A 23,498-nucleotide genomic window follows, 5' to 3' on the forward strand; every position below is an offset into this window, starting at 1 on the left:
CTTTACTGAATACTATCAATTTTTTTTTCCTTCCTTTGAAATTATTTATTTTATTAAAAAAATAAAATTATGTAATTTTTTTAGAATTAAAATTTATAAATTAAAAAAAATGAATTATTTCATTTTAAATAAAATAATTATTAAAGAAATCAATTAAAAGAACTATTGCATAATTCTTGACTCAATAAAGGATTTACATTAAAAAATTGAATGCTTTATAATTAATTAACGTTCTTAATGCATCTTCAGCTTTTAACTTGTATGGAACGTGTGTGAGGTAAAAGATTTCAGGTATGTTTTTCTATATAAAATAATAAATTAGTGATAAAATGACAAATAAATAATAATTGATTCTCAAAATTCAGCTAATCAATGTTCTTCAAAACAGTTCTTTTAAATTTCAAAAATGTAATTGTTTTCTTGATTTGGTGCTGCTGGAACTAATAACAGGGAAAAAGCCAGTAGGGGAGTTCGGAGATGGAATGGATACAGTGAGCTGGGTGAGGAAAACTGCATCGTAAATATCTCAACCGTCAGATGCAGCTTCAGTATTGGCAATTGCTTATTGGATACCCCCTACAGGTGTGATTCATCCGTTTAAGATAGCTATGTCGTGCGTTGAGGATGAAAGCTCTGCTAGGCCCACCCTGAGGAAAATTGTTGCTATGCCCACTAATCCTCCCCAGTGGGCCCCAAGCCTGCTCATTCTTTAAGCCCATTAACGAAATGTTTGCATCAATAAATCGTAATAAGCTAGTCAATTTTAAAATTTTGCTTTACTGTGTTCTATTCTACTATGAATTGAGTGTAGTTGTATTATGTAATTTGATAATAAATTAATTTTGAATCAATATAAATAGTTTAAATAGCTCAATTTTATATTTTTTAAAATCTAATGAAATGTATTGCTAAAATAATAGCAGAATTGATGTTTTTATTTATTTATTTAAATGATATCTAAATAAATTACTGAGGGTTTTCAAAATAGTAAAATTAAACACTTTGTGCATCTCCATTATATATAAACTGGTCGCATCCAAAGAACGGACTAGATTATTTTTTTATGAGCAATTATTTTAATTTAAGAGTCAGAAAATATTTTATTTGAAAATATCTTTAGTTTTTTTAATGATTATTTAAGAAAATTAATTAATATTTAAATTATTTTAAATAAAACAACTTTATATTTTTACATATTGTTTTTCAGAAAATATTTTCATACTTTTTACCTGCAAGTTATTTTGTGGGAAATCTAATGCTTAAACTCCACTTATTTTAGGAAGAATAATTTATATATATAAAAAAATATTTTTAATAAAAATACTCATTTTTTGTTATTTGAATTTAATATTAAGATTAAAGATTTTAATAAAATTTATATATAAAAAGTTTAATGATATTAGTAAGATCTTCAAAATAAAAAAAAAAAAACTTATTATTCTGAAAAGAGGAAAAATAAAAAATAGTTTAATTTTTTATTTATCAAAACATAATTTTTAGATTAATTTTTCTGAACATTTAAAATGTCAGATTTTTTTTCTTTTAAATTTCCCCAAAACATAAAGGGGCTAAAATTCAAATTATCCCTCCACTGGTTCGCTCAAATGAGTAACTGGACTTCAACAAATAGCAATTGAATAAGGCAGGGGGGAACCGAGAGACACTTTTGAGTGAAAAAGAAGAAAGAGAGGGAAGATATCAGCAATGGAGATGAAGAGCCCACCTCCATGTCCAAACACAGTCACCGTCCGTCGAAATCCTCATCGGAGGGCTAGGCCTACGCCTTCCACAAATCCTCCGCAAAACATCATCCCTTCGTCAACCACAAATAAACCTGATATTCTTCCATTCCCTATTGAAGATATTATGTCAATGGAAATTCCTCAAAATCCTCAGCCCGACCCCCCTCTCTCCTCACCAACACCCGCCTCAGTTTCTGAGAATCTCAGAGTTTATCTTAGAATTCGACCTCTTGTGTCTCCCAAGACATCCAAAGATGTCATAGGTCAAGAGAGAAACAAAAACGCTTGGCCTCAAAATCCTGTCGCAAAGAAGAATAGCTTAAAAGCGAAGAACACAAAGAAAAGGAGTAGCAATATCTGTATATCAGTCAATGATCCTCAATCAGTGACTTTATCCCCGCCCCCAGCATTGCAGGAATCTAAAAGGATAAAGTCTGTTGTATACGAAGGGTTTTCACGCGTTTTTGCAGTTGATTCTTCTCAGGTATACTTCAATCATTTTTTATTTTAATTTTTTTGAGTTACATGTTTCAAAAATTTGTAGCTGTGTACAGAATGAAGTTTATGAAAATATGGTTAAACCATTGGTGGAGGATTTTATTAATGGGAAGAATGGAATGCTAGCTGCTTTGGGACCTAGTGGCTCAGGAAAAACCCATACAGTGTTTGGGACTGCGAAGGAACCTGGTATGGTTCCACTTGCGCTTCAACACATTTTTAAACAGACCAAGGAGAGTGACTCTAAGTTGTCAAGGTAATTGACTATGTTTAGCTGCTGAATTTGAAGTTATGTAACACTGCTGTGCTGATTTTGTCCAGAATTAGTGTGAGAGTTCATTTATGTTTTAAAGATAGTTGTAGTACGAGCTTGTTCTCGGCAGTAAATTATTGGGTTTATATCTCTATCCGGTCTCCTTTTAGGTCATTCTACGTATCTATTTTTGAAATATATTCTGAAGGAGGGAAGGCAGAGAGAATATTTGATTTATCCCCAGGTGGGGCCATGCCACAGTCAACTGTTAAAGGTCTCCAACAGGTTGATATCTAATTATTCTGAATGTTAAATGCTTTTTTAACTTTTATTTTTTTTAAATTTTTATTAGTAATGCTGAGATGCACAGTGGCATTTTTCTCGCCCTTTATGCATACAGGTTGCCATTAATGATCCTGCACATGCAGAATCTTTGATAGCTTCTGCAATGTTGAAACGGTCTACAGCCACGACAAATGCAAACAGCCAGTCAAGGTATTCGGTGATTAAGTACTTATTTACTCTCAAAATTTATACATAACATTTCTGCTAGTGGTTTGTTTAGATCATAGCTGAAATGAACAATGGAAAATTTGACTTTACCTCAATGCGTTTTGGCAAATTGCATTGCACTGGTGCATAAAGTAAGTTTGTTATATCTCCATATCAAAAAGGAGCAAGTGTTTTAATTTAAATCAAAATGTTAATGTCTATTTAAGTTGGAGCTAATGCATGACATCGGTGGTATGTTTAGCTGGTGGGCAATGCAATACTATTAAGATATTCATATGTCAAATGGTTGATATATATAATGTCTCATTGCTTCGTTTATTTATTTTCACATAGTCATGCGATTGTCTATTTGAATGTTCTTTTGACTTATTTTCAATCGGAAATTTTGCACTAAGATTGTTATTATTTTTATGATTTTTTCCCATTTTAACATTGTTGCAGCCGGTCCCAGTGTATCATCAACATACACGGTCTTCTTAATGAGTATGACAAAGAACTAGACGTTCAATCAAATAATTGTATGCTAACTATCGTTGATCTAGCTGGTGCTGAAAGAGAAAGGAGAACAAGGAATCAGGTTCATACAGCCTTTTTATAGTATAATTTTACTTGTAATCGATATTTGAAAAAATTTGCGCCATTTTATTTGCAAAACAAATCCAAGTCTTCACGGAGATAATAACATCAATATACCTTAATGTTTATTCTTTTTGAATTTTATGAGTGGTGGTTATAACTTATGTAACAAAGCCTGTTTACAAAGTTTTGTGTCCAATGCTGAACATCATTGGGAGTTTCTAACTAATTCATCTACTTGAGTTTAGCTGATAAAGTCCTTTTATAAGATCCTTACTCCTTAGAGAAGGGTTGGAATGACCATGTCTCTTTCTCCTTTTTTTTTTTAAACTTATTTCTTTCTGTGTCCCATCAAGTGCAATAATAGCATGAACGGAAGTAGAAAAAGTAGGGAGTCTGAAAGTCAATACTACATGTAACCCCATTAATCAAAGATGACTTCACAAATTAGTTTAGTTCTAGCACCTGTATCTCAATTTTGGTTTATGATTATCATTTTGCAGGGGTCAAGATTGCTTGAAAGCAATTTCATCAACAATACATCTATGGTTTTTGGTCTTTGCCTAAGAGTATGTGACCTTATTTCAGTTTCTTGAATTTTCAAAGGACCCTTGTCATTCACTTGGTGACTCTAATTTGTTATGCTGTATCTTGTAGATATCTACAAAGTTATTGTTTAATACTTATATTATTTGAAAACCTTTAAGTTTCTCTCTTTTTTCATCTATGAATGTTATGATATATTCATTGTTCTGGGTTTTTAGTCATTATTGGAGCATCAAAAAAACCCAAAGAAGCCATTGCAGAAGCACTTCCAGAACTCTTTGGTAACTCCTTTTCTCTGTGTATTTTTTTACCTGTCCTAAATACAGATGGTATATAAAATCTTTCATGCAGTCTGTTCATTTGAATGGCTGAGATTGTTATTCTTTTAAAATAGAATGCAATAAATACTGACCAGTAGAGTTTGTGGAAAAAACAAAAAGCGCTTAGGTTTATATGTAAGCTGCTCAATGTCACGTCTTGTTTGAACAGTTGACTAGGTATTTACGAGATTATTTGGAAGGCAAGAAGCGGATGGCTTTGGTATGAAGTTTCAAATCCAACTTTGCATTTGCTTAAGCTAAAGGATCTGTATTCTGGACATTAATGTATTCTTACTTTTTAAAGAAAAATCTTTTATTTTTTTCTTCATTGCTTTGGCTTTTCTACTGGGTTGTGAAAAAAAAAAAAATAGTAACTCTGTTTTTTTCGTTTTCTTATTTCAGGTTTTAACAGTAAAACCAGGAGAAGAAGACTATCTTGATACAGTCTACCTCTTGAGACAAGCATCACCTTATATGAAAATCAAGTAGATCTTTTTCTTATCCATCTTATTCACATTTCAAATTTATTTAGATGGACTTGCTTCAATTGTGCAACTTGTTTAGGTTCAATAATGTCGATGAACAATTGAATTCAGTTCATCAGAAGAGGCATATTCAATCACTATGTAGAGTTGAAGCGCCAAAGAGAAAGAAATACTGCGCCCTTGATTCTAATGAGGTATTATATTTTCCTTTTTCAAACAGACGATTCTGAGTGCTTACCTTAGTCTTTTATCTTTTTCTTTCCCTTTCATCTTTTCCTTAAAATACATTTCAATTTATAAGCATCCTTGACTAATGCAATTGACATCACTTTCAAACTTCCCTTGAATGGGTTCCAAAATATTTCATGATCATTCTTATTAAACCTAGTGGACAATTAGAATTCCATTGCAAGTTTCATTGTCATTTTATGAATACAAAGATTTCAAGGTTATTTACAATTTTTTTCATTTGCTTTCAGACAGAAGGAAAAAGCACTGGAGACAAACATCAACTGTTGGAGGAAGGTTGTACCAAAGGATTTTAATTTCTATTTTTATTATGATTGCTCTAATCCCTTTTTTATTTCTCAAACATGCGACGAACCTGCTTGTTTAGTCACAGATGGGCCACAAAAATCTAAATTCGACTCCACTAATATTGCACTTGTGAAGGATGACTGTGTTGATTTGACGATAAGGGACAGAAATCATCAAATTATGCAAAATTTTGCAAAAGCATTATGGAATATACTGAAGGAATACAAAGAAAAACTGATGGTAAAATCACGACTGGTATACTCATTTAATGCAATTTCAATGGTCAAATAATTGCCTATCAGCTGACCTTGATTAGGTGGCGGACAAAGAAATTGAGAGTCTCAATGAGAACCTTGGAAGTGAAAAATCAAGATATATTAAGTTGGAAAAGGAGTTTGAGGATTTTAAGTCCTGTTGTACTTGTTCCAAGGAAAATTCAATGGAGGCTCTTAAAGTAGATACTGACTTTCATGCCAAGGTATATATAGCGGGGAATGAATGTAGCAATTTTGATGAGGTAAGCAAATTTTGCTTGTATTTTTTTTAGTACCATTTGTATTTTACCCTAGAATCACCTCAATTATAATCAAATGTAGAAAAAAATGCATTATAGTGAACTGGTACAGCAGCCTGAGGAAGATGACAAATTGAATCTGTTATTGAAGTTGGATTCATAACAACTAAAAAGAAAATGAGCTGGAGCTCAACTAATACAGTGACCTGTAGCTATAACCTTGCTACATGTCTCTTGATCAAAATAACAGATTATTCACTTGAATTTATAAATTATGGAATACTAAATAGCAGATAACAGGAAGTCATTCTTCAATTATTCACTTGGAATATATGTGCATTTCTGGTTTGAGAAGAGAATTAATCTAAGGTGTTTTTGTCAGGCAAAAGTAAAGCTTCATTCCCCCAACCTCAAGGTATCTGAATGTGCCGGTGCTACACATGATCAGGATGTTACCAGTCGGGTACATATGATAACTAAGTTTCCCCCTTGTTTAATAGCAAAAAAGAAAATTTAAGCTGAGATTACCTGTGAATTGTTGCTAAAAGCAATTAATAATAAACTTTTATGCTTTAGATGGATGAGAGTGTTCATCCTCCCAATCTCAAGGAACCAAAATGCAGCAGCACTCCAACATGGGATCTGGTTTTTTCAACTCAGGTATAGAGGCTGCTCATTCACTTTTTCTTTAAAATTAGAATGTCACTTCTGTTGTTTCTTGAGAATATGTGTGCATTTCTGCACTGGGAAAGTGAGAAAGCTTTCATATCTGTGGCCTGTTTCACTTGGAATATGTGTGCATTTCTGAGGCGTGCATGTACAGGCAGGAGTAGAGTTGCATTCTCCTAACCTTGAGGCAACTGAATGCACCAGTACTCCTACACATGATCAGGATGTTATAAGTCTGGTACATATGATGTTGATTTTTCACCCCTTTCTCTAATAGCCAAAAAAAAAAGCTTTGACTATCTGCTCATTTATGCCAAAAAGCAATTAGTAATTGAGCCTTTTATGCCTTAGGTGTGCGAGAGTGTTCATTCTCCTAACCTCACGGAATATAAATGCAGTAGCACTCCAACAATGGATAGCGATATTTCAACTCAGGTGTGTAGGCTGTTCACCCTTTCTTTAAAATTAGAATGCCACTTTCATTGTTCCTTGAGCATACTTGTGCATTTCTGCACTGGAAGAGCAATTCATATCTGATGCTTGTATGAGTCACTTGGAATATGTGCGTGAACTAATCTGAGGCATGTGTTCAGGTAGAAGTAAGGAGTCATTCTCCTAACCTTAAGGCATCTGTATGCATCAGTACTCCTGAACATGATCAGTGTGTTACAACTCAGGTACCCATGATACTGAACTTTCCTGCTTTAACAACCAAAAAAATATAAAAGGAAAAACAAATGAAGCTGCAATTACCTGAGCATTTATGATAAAAAGCAATTAATAATCAAGCCTTTTATGCTCTAGGTGGATGAAGGTGTTCATTCTCCTAATGTCAAGGAATCTAAATGCAGGAGCACTCCAACATGGGATCAGGATATTCCAAGTCAGGTATATAGGTCATTCATCCTTTCTTTAGAATTTAATTCCACTTCCATTGTCCTGGAGAACCGTGTGCATTACTCAACTGGGAAAGCAATTAGTATTTGAGGCTTGTATTATATTAATTTGGAATAAATGTGCATTTCTGGTTTGAGAAGAGAATTAATCTGAGGCATGTGTATCCAGACAGAAGTAAAGAGTCATTCTCCCAGCTTGAAAGCATCTGAATGCACCATTACTGCTACACATGATCAGGATGTCACAAGTCAGGTACATATGATACTAAATTTTCCCTCCTTTAATAATAGGAAAAAAAAAGGAATACATAAGCTGAGTTTACCTATATATTTAAGCTGAAAAAGAAATCAATAATTGTGCTTTTTATGCATTAGATGGGTGAGAGTGTTCATTCTCCTAGCCTCAGGGAATCTAAATATACTAAATCTCCAACATGGGATCAGGATATTTCTGTTCAGGTATGTAGGCTGTTCACCTTTTCTTTAAAATTAGGACGTCATTTCGTTGTTCCTTGAGAATATATGTGCATTCCTGCACTGGGAAAGCAATTCATATATGAGGTTTTATGTCTAGGTTGATGTGAATGTTCATTCGCCCCACTCTGAGGCATCTAAATATAGTAGCACTCAGGATCAGGCTCAAGATTTTCTCACTAAGGTATGTAGGAGATAAGCTGCTACGTTCTTTTCAATAAGAAAGCTTGGCGTTGCTTTGGGATGATCAGTATGCTAATCATGTAGTTACTCCATCATTCCATCACTTATAGCCTATAGCATATGTATATTTTGTTGGAAGAATCTTAATTTAGTGGGCTTGCAGCTTTAGCTTTTCTTTCTGATTTATATCCAAAAGTTAAGGGTAAACGGTAGGGGTAAAATGTCACTTTTATGCTCAGATGAACGTGATAATGTTCCGTAGCTCTTCATTTTCAACCCTTCTGTTTTTCAGAAACAATTGGATCTGCCCCCATCCGAGGAAGATGTTGCATCCAGCAAACAGTGCAACCTTGATTTGCCTGATTGTGAAATAAGATCTGACACTGTAAGGGTAAATGACACTTTCATTCTCAGATGAACGTGATAATATTCCGTAGCCCTTCATTTTCAACTCTGTTCTGTTTTTCAGAAACAATTGGATCTGCCACCATCCGAGGAAGATGTTGTATCCAGCAAACAGTGCAACCTTGATGTGCCTGATTGTGGAATAAGATCTGACAATTCATGCAAATCATTGAATTTGAAGAAACCTAAGAGGTTGGTTGTCTCTGTCATTCGTCAAGTTACATTTATAACACTGATTACTGTTTATATGTCTTCCATAAAGGTGAATGTCAATTTCTAATGGATTCCTTAATTATATTGTAATAACCAGGAGACTTTTGCCTGCATCATCTATATTGCTGAGAGACATCACTGCTTTTGGAATTGAGGATGAGCCCCAGAAACCAAAAGTAAGTCAATCCTTTTTTTACTTGTATCTAGGAAAGGATCAAATTGAGAAGCAGTGCCTTAGTGCTCTAGTTTATGTAGAAGGATGACCTAATATAACGGAGGGAACAAAACCAGTAAATTGGAATGATATAACTAGTTTTGAATTCTGCTTCATTTTTTCTGCAGGGGAATAGAGGTGGAAAGATATTGCCTGCTAATGAAAAAACTCAGGGCAGCATCTCTCTCCGACGGTTGCTTCAAAGCAATCTTCGTCTGTAGCACGCAATTCTTTTTTATAATGCCAAGTTAGTACATAAAAATATTGATTCTGCATGGAATGGGAGGTCTTTTTTGTTTTAGTTGCGGCCTCCGCTTTAGTGTAGCTAGTCTCACGAGGCACAGAAGGATTGCCACCAGCCCGCCACTAACAGCCAATTTGTAGTTTTTCATTGTCCTAGGCTAGGCACCAAGCCCCTTCAATGGAATTGGGCTTTCACCTTGTAACAGACTCAACATTAACATTTTGGTATACAAGTCCGGTGGATATACCTTAACGCAATGCAGCAGAACTCGGGTACATGTCTTACAGCACAGGAAATTAATGACTTTAATCCTAATGGTTTCGTCCCTTTCAAAATGTTTCTTCAAAAAATTTCAAATTAGAAAAGTAAGATATTTTTTTACCCGTCCCTTTCAAATTTCAATGGACTGAGTTCCGACAGGGAAGGGAAAAGACGGGCTCGAGACTTTTAGGGCTTCTATTTTATATGGAGCCCCAGAAGTGGACTGGGTCATGGCGCAATTCTTTGGCCACTGGGTCTGGTCTGGTCCACCAGGTTTGGGATATTTGGAACTGTGAATTGCTTGTGGCCCGTTTCTATCGGCTCCAACACCTGATAATAGATGAGCTTTTCAATTTCATGGACAGGTTGTCTCCAAGGTACTTTCTGGGACCTTTGATTGGAGATCCTAAGAATAGGATAATGAGTATGTCTAATTAGACTAATAAGTGGGATGTAATGTGTAGTATGACTGCACTCAACGTCTCAATCCCAGCTGATTAGCTAAGAACCTTTTTACGCCCTTATCTTTTTCCTCTTTTTGTTTCTTACTTTCGCAGGTCTTTTCGACACGAACCTTTAATTATCATCTCTATTTCACAAATCCTTTTAGTGTCGACCCACTTGGCCTCAAAGCCTAAACCCCTCTTTCCCTCTTTGAAGCACAATGCCTCTTGCCTTCCAAATATAAAGATTCTATTAATTAGAGAAGCTATAAATATAAACTTCACTGGGTCTTATTTTTTAAAAAAACTTCAATCTAAAAAATGGAGTATAATAATCTCATTCTCTTCAAACAAAATAATTTGACTTAGGGCTCTTAATTTTTTTTACAATAGTATAATTATTGTGGGAGAAAATCTATAATTATATGCATGTTATTTTTATAAAAAAAAAATTATCATGAGAAATTTTGTGGAAATGGCCCAAGCAATTTTGGCTCCATCTGATAATCTGTTGGCTTTTTTAACTCAGGTTCCAGTTTGACGAAGAGGCAGTTCACCAACAATTGACTGACTTGAATTTACAAATTATTTCACTACTGCATTTTTCTAATAAGACTGCTGCGGTGAATTTATGTATCCATATCTAATTAAATATTACGACTTAATACACCTTATCAATGATAATGATGTGTTGAACCTTGACTTCAAAATTTGAATAGTAAAATGAAAGGTTTATTATGGTTGAATTTATGTTGAAAAAGGAATATATTTTTGAATATACTAATTAGAGGGTATTATATTTTAATTATAAAAGAATTACTATTATTTTCTTTTTCATGGAAAATTCTCCTTATATATATTTTTTACTTCCCAACCTCAACTCCAAAAATAGGACTGAAAAGAGAAGGGCAGTAATATCAGGTCAAGAGTGAAATCACAGTGATGATGATCAAAATTTGACTTAGAATTTTCCAACGACCATTCCCCCACACACCCAAAAGTATCGAATCACTTGATGACTTGGTGAGTATCTAACTTATGGATTTGAACCAAGAATATTCTTTAGTTGTTCCCTATTTGATTACGTTGCCGCTGTTAAGCTTTTCTACGACAAGATCAAGATTGTCACGAGAATTGTTCTTATTCTTCCATTTTATTATACATGCACAATCCAAAGGACCAAGGCCAATGATCCCCACATGAAATTTATAGTTACCACTGTTTATATCACAAGTAGAAAAGCCATAATTTTAGAATTAGACGATACCCATATCTCATCCAACAAATTCCTTCAAACACAATGCGAAATTGCAAGCAGTTGTGTGCTCTTGTTTCAAGAGAAATGGAGGAGACTACATGCCTAGTATTATTTAGTAATACTAATTATTTTAACAGTGGGTAACTGTTCTGTTAATAGTTAATTAAAAATTTAAAAGAAAATAATTTTTTATAATTCAAGTATTTTGACATAGTATTCAATCTCATATATGAAGATTTAGATTATAAAATAGTTGTATGTTCCTAATAACTCTCCCCCACATTCACCCTTGTTTTTCTTTTTTTTTTGGGGTAAAATGTTAGCTTCCAAGCTTCAGCTTGCGTACTCCATGATGGGCAGTGGGATGGGAAGGTCCTCCACCAAACTTGCAACAAAAGGCAATATTATATGATCAGCAAAGACTTGAGGAAGCAACCATATAGAATTTACTACTATAAGCTTAACCTCACCACGTGAAAAGAAACAAAGTCATGATCAACAGCCAAGCTTGGATCCTTTTGAAGATGTTCTTTTTGCAGTCTTTATTTTGGCTCTTTTATCACATGCATACGCAAGAATGTTTCGAATTTCTATCATATATACTGGACTGGCATTTTAATGTCATCCTCACACATGTTTATTGCTCCACACAGCTTTAAGCTATTTTAAATGGGGAGATCTGAAAATTCCTACGATTTTATGGCCGGCTTGGAATTGCTATATGCCTACTTTAAAGCTCCGTTTAGCTTCGCAATTTGCATAAAAATCGAAGCTCTAAATGGTACTTTTCAAAAAGTACAGGCATTTGCATAAAATCCATACATCCAAATGGTACTTTTTTTCTGGCAAATGTCATCCTTTTATATTAGGATGCTAATAATTATTGTTATTTGGAATTTTTAAAGAAATGTTCAGTCATTTAAAATAAACAAATTTATAAAACTTATATTTTCTTTTTTCCAAAATCAGAGTTTGTAGTGACTAAACTCATTGGGCTTTTGATCAAGAAGAGTGATTTTATGTCAATTTTTTTTATTATAACTGTAACTTCACAAGAATCTTTTGTTTATTAGCTATTTTGAGGATATTCTTATCTAATTTAAATTCGGTGTTTAATTATCTGACTGAAATGCTAAAAATAATTAGGATTTTTTAATAAATATAAATAAAATAATCAGTGGTTTGACTATATAATAAGATTATGAATATAGAAACAATTTATTTGTTTATTTATAAAACCTTTTAATTAATTAAATATAATACAGGAGCATCACACGTGTATAACTTTACAAAGGCATGGAAAGAAAAGGATGTGCTCCTTTCTTTTTCAGCTTGTCCATTCCCTGACCGGCTGAACCTCCTTTAAGCGAAACTCATTACAAAAAGGCCCACATTAAAAGCATACCCAAAATTGACAGTTTTTAAATAAAATTAAAAATTACTTATATTTTTAAATATCCATTGTTACCGATTGACCGGACAACCAGGTTTCTCCCGGCCAACGGCTCTTGCACGCGTCGCTCGTGTATTTACCCAATTGCGAACTAAAACTGACCAGAAAATTGAATTATAAAAATTCAAAATTCACCCAAAAAATGTTAATCAAATAAAAAAAGGAAAAAAAGAATTGCACGAAGAAGAAACGTTGCTCTCTCTCTCTCTCTCTCTCTCTGCTTCCGAAAAAAAGGCTTCACAGAGAACAAAGCGAGGGTTTTGTGAAGTGAGATAAAAGAAGAAAACGAAGCTTTTTGGAAAGAGAAAGCTAAGAATTCAGTCACTGAAGAGAGAATTTCTCCAGAGACTGAAAGTTCTTGATTCAGATAATCACGCGGACACTGGAGTCTTCTCTGTTTCAGCTGTATCTCCGCTAGGGTTTCATTTCATTTCAGTGTATTAATTTATCAAGGTAAACTCCGTGCCATGCTTGCAATTACTTTTTTTTTTTTCCTTTTCCATTTTGATTTATATGCCTATCCATTCATTTCCATTTCTGGAGGTTTGAGCTGTTAATTGCATATTTCTCTGCATTAATTTTGATAATCTAAACTAAGTTCTCAAATCCCATTTAGTTTATATCATATTTTACAGTACAGAGCTACAAAGCTAGGGTTTTCTTTGGTTTTCTGCTTGTGCTTTTGAATTCTAGGGATCGATCTTCTCTGCTTATGGTAATTGCTAGTGTTCTTATCTGGAGTGGTTCTACTAGGCCTTTCAGAGGAAATTTAAAAAGCCAAAAACTTTTCTTTTTATTCTCTGTTTTAAGTTGATTGGTTTTGCATTGTATGTGACTGTTTTCTGTTCACTTTTTTTTCTAAAAATTCAATTTATTGTTTATGCTTTGATTTCATTGCTATTTCCTTGATCACAACTCTTATGTGCACTTTCAGGATTGAAACGACGTCTAATTGTTGAAACTATCAATAAATCTATTCTTGCTGCTCTTAAAAACTGATTTTCATGTGTCCTGCAATTCTAATAGTAAAACATTAGCCTCAGATTTGACCATTTTCTTCATTTCTGCAAGTTGTATTTTCATAACCTGGCGTGAGTAGCTTGTTTTCATGGTTTTTTTTTTTAAATGATTTTGTCTCATTGAACTTGTTGTTAAGAGTGGTCTCTATATTCGCATACATGTGTTTGTGAAGGGTTTTTAAAAATATGTTGAATATATATTGCCTATGATTTATGCAAACGTTGAGAAGTGTGCATTTTTTTCCCCATATTTGTATGGCGGCAGTGTCTCTGGTTCTAAGACTCTAAAATTGCCTTTATGCTTTGTTTGCTTGATAGTCAAGTCAATGTGTGCAATGCATGATTTAAAAAATGTAACATATGTCAGCATTCTAGTAGATATCATATTCAGAATTCATAAGCATTGCTGCATAACATGCATATTGATCCTTTTGTTTATATATGAGTATTCGGCCTCTGCTTCAATGTTATTGCCTTTGTTTTGCCAATATGCACAATATAAGATGTTTGGTCTTTACATAATTTCCAAGGAGAATTAAAATCTTCCTTTAAATTGCAAATTGAATAGTATCTTTCTTCCATGCATTTATTTTGGTTTGTTGGATGTCATATCTTAAAATCTTTTTCTTTTTTAAATTAAATATGCTTTGTGTTTATGAATGTGACAAACAGAAGGGAAGGACAAATGCCAAGTACTTGAGAAACTAAAATAGCCAATCGTTCTGCCACTGTGAAAACTCCATGGAGAAGTTTCGCTTGATATTTTTCTGTACTTCTGATGTTTTCTTTTTAGATGCACAAACATAAAAATATGTAGACCAACTTTTTCTGAAGATGAGACATTTATTTTTCTCGGATTGCTTGAGCAAGTCCTGTACTTTGTTAACAAGGACAAAACTCTTAAATGGGAGCAAACCGTCTCCTAAGAATGCATAACATAATGTCTAACTGATGCCATTTCCTTACATAGACAATCAAATTGAGATTCTTGACTTTAGCTAATTAAGTGATTTTCAATTTGTATGAGACTACATTTTCTGACATTCATGGGAATCTCCAATGGATGAGCTTGTGTATCCTTTTAAGAATTTATTGATTAAATCCAAGGGACAAATTATGTCTACATAAAACTAAGTCAGTTTTGCACGTGTTTCTCGTTACCTTAGGATCAGCAGAAACGGGAGGATCCTGCAACAAGTCTGAATTGATTTAATGTATGTGGCAATTTGTTCTGTGTAGGTTCCTTCTTTTTTTTTCTGTTATTAAGGAGCATGAGTGTTTATTAGTTGTTTTGGCCCTTTAATTGCAAAAAATAGTAAATAAGGCTAGATTAGTGATTGTTTTAGTTTAATGAAAATTCATTAATGACCATTCCTCTTTGGGGTTTTTGCTTTTGTATTTTTTTGGGCTCGCTTTCCATATGTGATATATGAATGTTCTTATACATGAGCTCTGTAACAAAACCATAGACATCAGAACATCACTGGGAGTGTTGTAGAATATACTCGCTGTCAAAACTCTGTCCTCAATGTTTTTGTATGATAAAAGTCATTTTGCCAAGGGGAGAAGCCATTCCTTAATTTCTGCAGTGGTTCAATTTGTGCCACATGTCTGCAAAAGAATAACATCACAAATGGAATTATATTATTTGGATTTAGTTGGTGATAGTTGAGCATACAAATAAGTTGTTGTTATGTTCTCAAAATATAATAGCTCATTTATGCTACCACATTTTCAGCGTTCGGTGAATCTGGGTTCAATATTTGAGTCTGTTATTTTAGTTTTCTGCTTCGTAGCAGTTTTGCAAATAGTAATAGAGCATCTGCTGCCATATCAAAGTTATGTTCTCTAGTGTACTTATTTTTTGAATTTCTACATATTATAAGCTAATAATTATTATATCAAGTTATCAACCAGCTACTTCATACAGTCTGGACTCTGGAGCTTTTTCTTAGAAGTTTTTTCCCCTGCTTGCAGGTTAGCCTGTAATTATATTGTTCAGAAAGTTAACTGTTTCTATGGAAAAGAAAAGATCAGTATACCACAAGGACTTATTTTATACTTGGAGGTGTGAAATGTGAAACACTATGACTCTTGAAGATTTCTTTACACTGACGGAGATGAAGGATGGGCTCACAGCCCCTTCTCGAGTGCATGAGCTGGTTGCTGTAATGCAGAAAGAGAAAGATTGTATTGTGAAGAATGTTGGTGATGCAACCAGGCATTGGGCTGCTGTTGCAAGCACTATTGCTGCTACCGAGAATAAAGATTGTCTTGATCTTTTTATTCAATTAGATGGACTCTGGTTTATAGATAGATGGTTAAAGGATGCTCAAAAGTTTGGTAATGACACAGCTGATGGTTTTGTAGAAGAGTCTATTACTGCACTTCTAAAAGCACTGGAGAAACTGCAAGTAGACAAGGAGAGTTCCGTTTCTTCTGGGATTTGGATTACCATCAACAATCTTCTTGACCATAGTAGCTCTCGTGTTCAGGAAGGAGCAAGGGCACTGTTTGATAGCTGGAAGCAAGGTAGGGTTAGTGATACAATTCATCATGATGTTCAGAGTGCAGGGGCAGTTTGTGATGCCATTGTGCTCGCCAATGAGAACAATAAAGCACAAAATGCTGCTGTAGATGTTACTCTTTTCAAAGGAAATGCTGATGTAGAAAATAATGCAGCCAGGGATGGAGATTTACATTCAAAAATTCCGAATTGTCATCCTTCAGAAAAGGATGAAGATGTACCTCTTACTACATCTTTAATGTCAAACTCTGTTGAAGAGAGTCCTCAATTGAATGAAAAGTCCCCAAGGGGTGATGTTGAAGGAACTGCTTTAACGGAGACTCATAGTGTTCCCATTCCCAAGGGACAAAAGAATGAGCCAGAGTTGGATGCTTCAAGGAAGCTTGTCAGTTTCTCTGACAAAGGTATAGCAGCTTCTCTCTCCGGTAAGGTGGGACCTGGAGCTAGTTCTCCTAATGTTGATGTTGCCATTGCTAAAGAGATATTGGCAGAACCTGCATATGAAAACAATGTTGATGCCAAAGAGGCTGAATCTGGTCAAAACAGTACTGCATTTGGTGATGCAGGAATATCTGTATCTCCATCGAAAGCTGGGACAGATGATGTGGGATTTATAGATCATAGTAATGCGCATAATTCTATGGTTAAAGATGATGGTTCTCCTGACAGTCTGCAGGACTCATCTGACAGTGACAAGAGATTGGAGAAAACTGAGTATATTGGGACTCCTTTTTCAAGAACTGCAGAAATTGGAGCAATGGATGATGATCAACAGCATAGCAGTGATGGAGCTGAAGATTTAAGAAACGATTCCCAGTTCTCTAAACCAAAGATGGATACCCAGGGCCCTGGTCCAATTGACAGGAGGAGATCTGATGTTGAGCTTGAATATGGGATTGTTGATGCTCTAGAAGTTGCTAGGCAAGTTGCTCAAGAAGTGGAGAGAGAGGTGGTAGGATTCAGAGAACCATCTTGCAGCTCATCTTCGGAGAAAACCAGGGAAAGAAGTGTTGGGGAGCCAGGTACTCCAGATTCTGTAAATGTGAAGCTGGACCCACATTTCCCTATAGAAGACATTCCAACTGGACAAAATCAGTCTTCTGAAGCATATCATGGGGAAGAAGGGCGCTTAATTAATTCCAACAATGTGGAAAATGAAGCAGAAAATGGCACGCATGAGTTGGAGTCCTCACAGGTGACCGAAGTGGCTCCAGAACCTGAAGTTAATACAGAGAAAGGATTATGCGACTTTGATCTGAATGAAGAAGTCTGTTCTGATGATATGGATCGTCCATTGAATCCCATCTCTACTCCAATTTCAGTTGTTTCAGCTTCAAGGCCAGCAGCAGCTTCTGGATCTCCTTCGGCACCTTTGCAGTTTGAGGGCATTCTTGGATGGAAAGGGTCAGCAGCTACTAGTGCTTTTCGACCTGCTTCACCACGCAAGATTTCTGATGGCGATAAGAATCTTGAGACTGGGAGAATCAGCAGAAGTTCAAGACAGAGACAGGACAGCCTTGATATTGATCTCAATGTAGCTGAGGATGGAGATGAGAAGGTGATGGACTTAATCTCAGGAAGACCCATTCCAGTCTCATCTGGTATGCATTCTGGGGAATCTTCACTAGAAGTGGGCCCAAGAAGATCAGGAAGACCCAACCTGGATTTAAATCGCATCAGTGATGATGGTGATGCTCCACCACCAGGTTTGAGGATGGAAGGACAGCTGTTTCACCCCCGGAATGGCCATCGCAGCCCATCTCCTGCTTCTTCATCATCATCTATGCAGCCTTCACTGAGGAACTTTGATTTGAATGATAGGCCTCTTTTTCACAATGATTCGTCAGACCAAGGGCTCTATCTTCGCAACCAAAGTGCAAGCGCTTTTGGAGGTTCTAAATCAGGTGATCCAGTTATTTCTATCATGGGCACTAGAGTTGAAGTGGGTAGTAGAACGGACGCCGTTAGAAAGGATTTTGCTCCTCAAAATCCGTCCTTGCCAAATGGCAAGCCACTGGATCATGCACTGGATGCAAATGTGGCAAGAATGGGAGGCGTTCTCAGGATTCCAACTGTGTCATATGGACATTCTCCTGTTCTTGGGTACAATGGGCTGACAACAGCACCAACCATGTCCATCTCCTCAGCTGTATATGGATCTGGTGCCCCAGTTCCCTACATGGTCGATTCAAGAGGAGCTCCTGTGGTACCTCAAATTCTGGGTTCTACATCTGTTGTTCCTCCGGCTTACTCCCAACCCTCATTCATGATGAGTATGACCAATGCACCCCTAAGTTTAAATGGTGCAGGTCCCTCGCGGCTTAACTTTGATCTGAATTCTGGTTTTGCAATTGAAGGAGGTCCTGGGGGTTTGAGGCAACTTTTCATGACGGGTCAAGGCAGGTCAATGGAAGAGCATTTGAGGACCAACGTTCAACCCTCCTCGAGCTCTGTAGTGGGTGGGAAAAGAAGGGAACCGGACGGTGGTTGGGAGCCTTACTCTTTGCAATATAAACATCCGCAGCCTCCATGGAGATGAGACCAGAGTTGTTGCTCTTCCAGTGCAAGTTCATGAATCCAATCGCACTGATCGAGGGATTGCAATTGCAAAGATAATTCTAGAGAGTATCAAAAAGCTCATTGGCTTCAGCGAGGGGGAGTTGGAACTGAATAAAAATGGGGAATTATGAATGTAATATGATTCATGAGATTAATTGCTGAAGAAAAAATTTAGGTTTTATTTTGTTTAGTTCCCTATTTGCTTCTTGTCTCATAGATCATCGCAGTCATAGAAAGCTTGGTACATGTAGCTGTAATGTCTTTTTTTTTTTTTATAATTTGTTTTTTTCCTCTTACACAGCACATAAATTTAAAGGAACATGTTGCCTCTTCGGTGTAGTTTTTGCAACATTTCTTGAATGGAAGATGGTCGACCAATTTTGATCGCCGATTTTTTCTGTTCTCATTTCTGGCCTATTATTGAAAGTTAGTGTGCTTGAAGGGTATTTTTATCATCTTGATGGCTTGACTACAATGGAAAATTCACACGTTCCCCCAAGATATTATTAGAGTGGGGATGATGATTTGGGTCTCGTCTACCTTCCACCTTGATTTACTTCAGGTTTAAATAATATAATATATAATTTATTAAGTTGGAGAAACGCAGACTAGCGGCCCAATAAGAATACTTCCTTTTATGGGCCAGAGGTTTTTGTCAAAAGGGCTTTCACCAGTTCATAAAAGATAATGGTACTTCTATAAAAAATATAAAGTTACTTCTTTTCCCATTCATATTAAATTTTACTAAAAGTATTTTAAAGTTATTTATTTTTAAATGCATCATGTTAATATTAATAATACATTCTTAAAATTATTTTGAGGAAAAAAAAACATAATCTCAACGTGTAAAAATCAGTGGGAAAATAAATCTAGCTATAGAATCATATTTTTTAGACATATAAATAAATGCAAAATACACTCATTAAAAATCATCACTAACGATGAAAATACATTTTATTATTAATTAAAATTCAAAAATATTGACTAGTTTTTTATATCAATTTTATCAATGCAAGATAATATAGTCTTAATCTCTTGGAAAGGAAAGGTAACGTATCAATGCAAGATATTATATATAGTTTTTTTTTTATATAATAACAAAGTTATATTTGATTTCTTAATTATTGATGCTTTCAAGATCAGGTGTATTTTAGTAAGTTTGTCTTGATTTGTCTCTTCCTTGTTTTTTTATTTTTTTTTCTTTTGTTTTATGTATAATCATTGGTCTATGTTTGAACCATCCCACTACAGTCATGTTGGCCGTACGTACGAACGTACTGTATCCTTCTTCATAGTCAGATGGCTATTTAATTTCATCCGGCACCATGTAGACACGATCTCGAACGTCACGGGGTTTGTTGTCTCACGGAGTCAGAAAGATAAACAAGGTCAGGTCTCCCGTTTGTGGGTCCGAGCCTGGTTCAACTCATAAAAGCGAGTTCTGGATTTATGCGTGAGGCAGACCCAACTATTGGGCTTAATAGAGTTGAGAGTTAGCCTATCTAGCACAGGCCCAGTCTGAGCCGAGGTGTCATGGGCTCAGTTATCATCAAGTGCCCTTTTACCTACTCATTTATTATTTCATGATTAATGAAGGATAAATCCCGAAACCTCAATTATTACTATACGACTTTAGGAGAGTTATTGTCAAAATGACCCCTCTTCGACTTTACCCATTTCAAACTTACGCTTTCGATTTCACTTGCTATTCTGCCTCTTTTCAAACTTACGCTTTCGATTTCACTTGCTATTCTGCCTCTTGTGCTGCTTTTGCTATCTTGCCCTTTCTCTCCCCTGTAATTTCTGCTTTTCTGATTCGAGGTACGTCCTACTCTTCTCATGGCTTCTGCTAGAATTCCCGATGTAGTGGGTCTGGTGTCATCTATCACCCCTTTCTCTCTTTCTCATTACTTTTTCGACGACTATTCTGACACCACCATCTATAGGATTAGGGTATCCCTACTTAATAAGAGGATTGTTCTCCCCTACCCACTGCTAGCGGATTTGATAGACATTTATTAAGTGCACAGTCTGGTCTTTTTTATCAAACAGCGCGATTTCAAGCTGACCTTCCCTTTTACTCCTTTTTTCATTGAGGTCTTTCGTTATTTTAGGGTGACTCCTCATATGTTGTCCCCTAATACCATCTTATTCATGTGTTATTTCGAGTCCATTTGCCTGTGTTGGGGTTTTGCCTCTTCTATTGAGCTGTTCTGCATCTTTTTTCTACTCGTTAGTTCTACCTATGGGTTCTATTATTAGATCCCTAGGTTGGATCATCTATATTTGCTGGGTGTAAGGACTCAATAAAAGGCTAACATGAGGCTTTCATTGTTATTGAGCTAAAAGAGATCTCAGAGATCAATTAGGATATCGACCTCACCTGGGGAGAGGTCTCCCAGGGCTATAACGACTTTTCTTGGTTAAACCTAGTGGACTAAGTTTGCATTCTCCAACTGAGCTCTGTAAAGAAGAAGTATGTTGTCGAGAAGTGCATGTTTATGTTCAACTTGTAGGACTACTGAGAAGCTGATATTCTTTTCTAGTTTTCTTTCTTTTTATATTTTTCTTTTGTTGTTTCAGACTCTAATTGAATTGGTATTTTCTTTTCAGCTTCTACAGTATCAATGGATACCATCAAGCTCCCCAAGAATTTCATCCTATCCCGAGAGAGTATGAAGGTGACTCTGGCCGCTTTTAAGACCAATAAGACTGTAGTCGATGTGACCCGGGAGACCTTGGCCGTGGACCCTGCTTCTGCAGCTCGTCACTCTGCCCCTGCCCTTACGCCTTTTCTAGCTTTGGTGCCCACGGCGAGGAGTACTCGCTCTGCTGCCTCGAGAATATCGGTCCCTTCTAAAGCACCGGCTTCTACCAAGACTCCTCTCGCTCCTAAGAAAACCTTTAAGGAGCCCATCACACTCAGCGAGTCAGCCGAGAGTAGCTTAGAAGAGGGCACCAAGACTGCTCCATTGGATGTCCCACCCATACAGGCCATGGGAGCTGTCGTGATCGAGGTCGAGGCTACCAAGTAGGTCCAGACTTTCGTACTTATGACCGAGGGCAGGGCTGCTAAGCGTGCCCGGACCTCTGGACCTGCCAAGGCAGCCCCTTCTCCCCCTGTCAATAAAGACAAAAAGGAGGTGGAGTACCCTGTCATCTGCCCCAGACAACAAGTTATTGAATGCCGCCGAGGTGACCGCTGAGTCCACGCCGGCCTCTACGGCCAAGATGTTGTGCGAGAGGATGTTTGAGGGGGTCCTGGATGCTTCTGATCCTCGCTTCCTGACCCTTGTCAGCCATCTGGCCTGCTCCACCAAGCAACAGGCAATCTTTAGCTCACATTTCCTAGAGGACCTTGGGGACAGTTTGAGGGAGATGTTCCTTATGGTAAGCTATCTGCTCTCTTGAGAGTATTTTTAATATTTTACCTTTCTTAACCTCACTTTTGCTTTTCTGTGGCAAGCATTTGGTGTATTCATGGAGATCCATCCCGAATCGGTCCTTCTAGAGTTCGATGGAACAACGTATCACTAAGGAAAGCAGGGTTGAGAATATAGCTGCCACTGGTGAGGCCCACAGGCACATTATCGAAGTCTAAAGGCAAATCAAGGACCTCATCAAGCAGCTAGGGGGGAGATAAGGGAAGAGGTCACCAGGGCTTCCTAATGAGCTTCTACAGCAGAGTCTCAGCGAGATGAAGCCTTTGCACAGCTGTCCGCCTTGGAGGAGACCCACCATTAGCGTGCTGAGGTCAAGGCCCAACGCAATGCTCATGCCGCTGCCCTTTAGCAAGAGCTCAACAAATATATTGAAGAGTTAAGGGGCATGACTTTGGCGGCAGAGGAATCTCGACTTTAGCAGCAATAACTCCGCCAAGAGGTTTCTGCCTTGGAGGAGAGGTGTACTTCGTTGCTGAGGGATGCCCAAGCTGTAGAGGACAGGCTTCGGCAGGCCTATGAGGAGCAGTTGCAGAAGTACTGAGACTCTTCAGAGTTAAAAGAGAAAATCTAGTAGGACTGTGAAGCACGGCTGGAGGAATATAAGTCCTCAGCAGAGTTAAAAGAGAGGGTATATAAAAAGGCCTCCCGTATGTTCGCTTCAGGCTTCAACAAGGGCCTTAAAGCAGCTCAGGATGCCTCCTTCGTCCGTTGGCTGACCTACGAACCCCTAAACTCGACTCTGATAGTGAGGAGGTCCGCTACGAAGAGGATGACAACCCCTTTCCCAAAAACCCTTCTCCTTTGCCCTCTAGATTGCATAGGGGTAATTATGTAAATAATAACCCTGTAAATGATCTAGTTAGTTCTGCTCCCCCTTCCCCTGCTACTTCTGTCACCTACTCTAATGGCTAGTTAAATTAATAAAATTTTAAATTTTTTTGTTATTCTCCATTTGTTTGCTTTTCTTTTCCCTGTCTATTTAAATTTTATTTATATTTCCATACTTAGATTATTTTTATGTGTGTTGTCTACGAGCTATGTCGAGCTAATTATTCATTTGACATGTTGCTTGTAAAACATCTAACTTATTATGTTTTGTACTTTGTTTATTGAATGTCTTAATGTCTTACTCCTTCTATTTTCCTGAAGCCTTCTATTGGCCGGACTTTTGTTTGTTATTGTTTCTAGCTTTCCCCCCAAGTTGTACTTTTTACTTACTCATACTTTGACATTCGTGATTTCAAAATTAGTAA

The 23,498-nt window shown here is 36.4% G+C and overlaps 2 protein-coding genes across 6 annotated transcripts; both read left to right on the forward strand.

Annotated features, from left to right (window-relative positions):
• Nucleotides 1-1,576: 1,576 nt before the first annotated feature.
• On the forward strand, nucleotides 1,577-9,539 carry LOC110606793 (kinesin-like protein KIN-6). Of its 5 annotated transcripts, none has more exons than XM_021745783.2 (26): nucleotides 1,577-2,226; nucleotides 2,297-2,496; nucleotides 2,664-2,778; nucleotides 2,894-2,988; nucleotides 3,448-3,583; nucleotides 4,086-4,151; nucleotides 4,347-4,409; nucleotides 4,618-4,668; nucleotides 4,851-4,933; nucleotides 5,013-5,127; nucleotides 5,413-5,458; nucleotides 5,550-5,710; nucleotides 5,787-5,987; nucleotides 6,367-6,447; nucleotides 6,561-6,644; nucleotides 6,808-6,891; nucleotides 7,005-7,088; nucleotides 7,247-7,330; nucleotides 7,458-7,541; nucleotides 7,719-7,802; nucleotides 7,925-8,008; nucleotides 8,124-8,207; nucleotides 8,499-8,597; nucleotides 8,676-8,803; nucleotides 8,922-9,000; nucleotides 9,167-9,539. In XM_021745783.2, exons 1-26 carry the CDS (start codon nucleotides 1,705-1,707, stop codon nucleotides 9,257-9,259), a joined length of 3,006 nt encoding a protein of 1,001 aa, XP_021601475.2. In that variant the 5' UTR covers nucleotides 1,577-1,704; the 3' UTR covers nucleotides 9,260-9,539. The 5 variants fall into 5 exon arrangements, with proteins under 5 accessions (XP_021601475.2, XP_043808802.1, XP_043808804.1 ...); XM_043952867.1 differs by having other exon boundaries at nucleotides 5,556-5,710; XM_043952866.1 differs by having other exon boundaries at nucleotides 1,578-2,226; nucleotides 8,499-8,591.
• A 3,298-nt stretch (nucleotides 9,540-12,837) lies between these two features.
• LOC110606545 lies at nucleotides 12,838-19,208 on the forward strand. Its single transcript, XM_021745396.2, has 2 exons — nucleotides 12,838-13,150; nucleotides 15,694-19,208. The coding sequence occupies exon 2, from the start codon at nucleotides 15,804-15,806 to the stop codon at nucleotides 18,780-18,782; it is 2,979 nt and encodes a 992-aa protein (XP_021601088.2). The 5' UTR covers nucleotides 12,838-13,150; nucleotides 15,694-15,803; the 3' UTR covers nucleotides 18,783-19,208.
• Nucleotides 19,209-23,498: the final 4,290 nt, after the last annotated feature.

This window comes from Manihot esculenta, chromosome 18 (genome assembly GCF_001659605.2).
Source record: "Manihot esculenta cultivar AM560-2 chromosome 18, M.esculenta_v8, whole genome shotgun sequence".
In the NCBI taxonomy this organism is placed as follows: Eukaryota; Viridiplantae; Streptophyta; class Magnoliopsida; order Malpighiales; family Euphorbiaceae; genus Manihot; species Manihot esculenta.

What these genes read in the sequence shown, in the direction of transcription:
- LOC110606793 (XM_021745783.2), top strand. Translation starts at nt 1,705, where the DNA reads ATGGAGATGAAGAGCCCACCTCCATGTCCAAACACAGTCACCGTCCGT. An exon ending in ACATCAACTGTTGGAGGAAG is followed by an intron (nt 5,459 to 5,549) that starts GTTGTACCAAAG and finishes CTGCTTGTTTAG; the next exon opens with TCACAGATGGGCCACAAAAA. An exon ending in AATGTAGCAATTTTGATGAG is followed by an intron (nt 5,988 to 6,366) that starts GTAAGCAAATTT and finishes TGTTTTTGTCAG; the next exon opens with GCAAAAGTAAAGCTTCATTC.
- LOC110606545 (XM_021745396.2), top strand. Translation starts at nt 15,804, where the DNA reads ATGACTCTTGAAGATTTCTTTACACTGACGGAGATGAAGGATGGGCTC.